The sequence below is a fragment of the Mus caroli genome, chromosome 6, assembly GCF_900094665.2.
Source record: "Mus caroli chromosome 6, CAROLI_EIJ_v1.1, whole genome shotgun sequence".
NCBI classification, from domain to species: Eukaryota; Metazoa; Chordata; class Mammalia; order Rodentia; family Muridae; genus Mus; species Mus caroli.
The window spans coordinates 81,974,414-81,976,896 of record NC_034575.1 but is presented as its reverse complement, the minus strand read 5'-3'; the positions used below and the strand labels follow the sequence as shown (position 1 = coordinate 81,976,896).

The window sequence follows — 2,483 nt, the reverse complement described above, 5'->3', positions numbered from 1 at the left end:
TCTGGATGAAGTCCTGACTTTCTGGCTTTGCACACAAAACCCCCTCTACCTCTGTCTCCAGGTGACATTAAAAGTGCAGATGATCCTAGCCCCACTTGGTTAAACTCTGATCAGAAACCAAGTCCACAGCTGTGTGCAGAGCTAAACGTCTCCGCCCGGGCCTCTCTACATAACTANTCTGGCTTGGTACTAACGGCCTCCTTGGAGAAACCTAGCCCTCAGTGTCACACTGCAGCAGGGTCTGGGCAGGCACAGATGACAAGGCCAGCAGAAATAAAGCCAGTCAACACATTACATTGTTATTTGGGGAGAGGTTGAAGATAATTTCAGTAGACAGAGTTCTTGTCTTCATTTTTCCCAGTCTGTGGAGATGAACGGCTTTGTTTGCGGCCACAAGTATCTGAAATGGATCGACAATCTACCAGGGAGAATACAAAGGTTAGCACAGAAAAATCAGGAGTGTCCCTAACCTTGTGCCTGCCTGAGGTAACTTTAGTCCAGCTGTTTATCTGGTCATGATTCTTATGGATTATCTTTAAAAACTATGACTTCAAGGGCTATTNCAACACAAAAAAATTATATAACTTTAAAGCTGCATGATTCTTGTAGGTGAATACAGAATAGGCCACAACCTAAACTTCAACAGCATTGTTTTCTTCAATCCCCACATACTCAATGAAATCAGCTACTCATAGAACAGATGTGGTAACAGAATAAAGTTGGCGGGGTTTCAATCCCAGCCCTGTTGCTTATCATGTGGGAACCAGGCAAGCTGCTGTCTGACCTAATACAGGGAGACAATGCACAGCACTCCCCTTGCAGGACTGTTGGGATATGTGCAATGCAAAGAACAAGAGGGTACTTCTTCCTAAGTCACAGNAAGTGAGAGCCTGGTGCCTTAATGCATGCTCTGAACCACTCTGCTATTTGTGTTGGTCTGAATGAGAATGGCCCCCAGAGGTTCATATACTTGAATGTTTGGTTCTCAGTTGGTGGGTTGTTTAGAAAGGACTGGAAGGTCTGCTGGCTACATTTTATGTCAACTTGATACAAGCTACAGTCACTGGAGAGGAGGAAGCCTCAATTGAGAAAAATGCCTCAATAAGATCAAGATATATATGTAGGCAGGCTTGTAGAGCATTTTCTTAACTAGGGATTGATGTGACAAGGCCCAGGACAGTATGGGTGGGACTATCCCTAGGCTGGTGGTCCTGGGTTGTATAAGAAAGCAGGCTGAGCAAGCGATGGGAAGCAAGTGAGTAAGCGNTCTTCTCCATGGACATCAGCTCCTGCCTCCAGGTTCCTGCCCTGCTTGAGTTCCTGTCCTGATGTCCTTTGATTTGTTTAATGAACAGTGATATGGAAATGTAAGCCAAATAAATAAACCNTTTCCTTTCCAAGTTGCTTTTGTTGTGGTATTTCATAGCAATTGAATCCTATGACAGAAGTTGGTATTAGGATCGTGGAATACTGCTGTGAAGGACCTGGCCATGTTGTTTTGGGGAGGNTTGCAGAATGACCTTTGGAATAGAAGTCACACATCGAGTGTTNAGAGTTCAGTGAGCTGTTCTGTAGGAGTTTGGAAAAAGCAGGGCAGACAACGAAGGCCTGGTTTGTGAAGTTTCAGAGGGAAGCAAAGACTCCACGGGGCTTTTTATAAGAAGAATCTGTTGTATCTGGTGGGCTGGGATTAAAGAGTCAGCCATAATTAACAAGAGACCAGCACCATTGAGAAAAAATCTTTGAGTTACAGGGATAACTGATGTTGGGTAGCTGGAACTGAGAAATTACAGTGATTAAGAAGACACCAGTATCACTTCTTAGAAGTGTTTCTTGAGAGTACACAGAAGTTGTGTTCCAGAGGTAGTCAAGGTTGCACCTTATGCTGGCAGCTGAACTTGGCAAGTTTAAGAGTGACCCAGATGGTACTTGTTTTGGAGGCATGAAGGAGTCATGGAGAGTAGCTGAGGTTTGGCACTGAGAGAGGCCAGAAAAGGCCATTGGTGAAGGTGTGGCCTAGTTGCAGGAGATCCTAGCATTTTGGAGATGCCAGTATATAGCAGCAGCAGTGCAATAGGGGCTGGCTGAACTTAGAAGACATGTTGTGCATGCTACAGAAGACAGAGCTGGAGTAACCCAAGCCCTTTGAAGGAGCTCAGAAGATCATGAGTGGATCCCAGACACTGGATATTGTGTTGTTTACACAATTGGGATTTGATTTTGCTTTGACTGTGTCTTGGATCTTCTCTCTTGAAGTATTTATTTTTTATTTTATAGGAGATCTATTCTATAAGAAGTTGAGAGAGCTTCCTTTTTCCACGTCCTTTATATAGGCTTCCGAGAAGAAGGTGTGGCCCAGATTAGAGGTGGATTTTATGATCTCAAAGGATCTAGATTAAAGGTGAGTCATCCCACCTCAAAGATCTGGATTAGAAGTGGATCTTCCCACTTCTGATGACTCACTTAAGCAAAGATCCCCTCAC

The 2,483-nt window shown here is 44.1% G+C and overlaps 1 protein-coding gene across 4 annotated transcripts in view; it reads right to left on the bottom strand.

Moving 5' to 3' along the window:
* Positions 1-46: 46 nt before the first annotated feature.
* The window catches only part of Tprkb (TP53RK binding protein), a 6,618-nt gene continuing 4,181 nt past the window's right edge, over positions 47-2,483 (bottom strand). For all 4 annotated transcript variants that reach the window (XM_029478968.1, XM_029478967.1, XM_029478969.1 and 1 more), the window contains one exon: positions 47-418. In XM_029478968.1, coding sequence (XP_029334828.1) covers positions 284-418 — 135 coding nt within the window. In that variant the 3' untranslated portion in view covers positions 47-283. The remainder of the gene's footprint in view (positions 419-2,483) is intronic.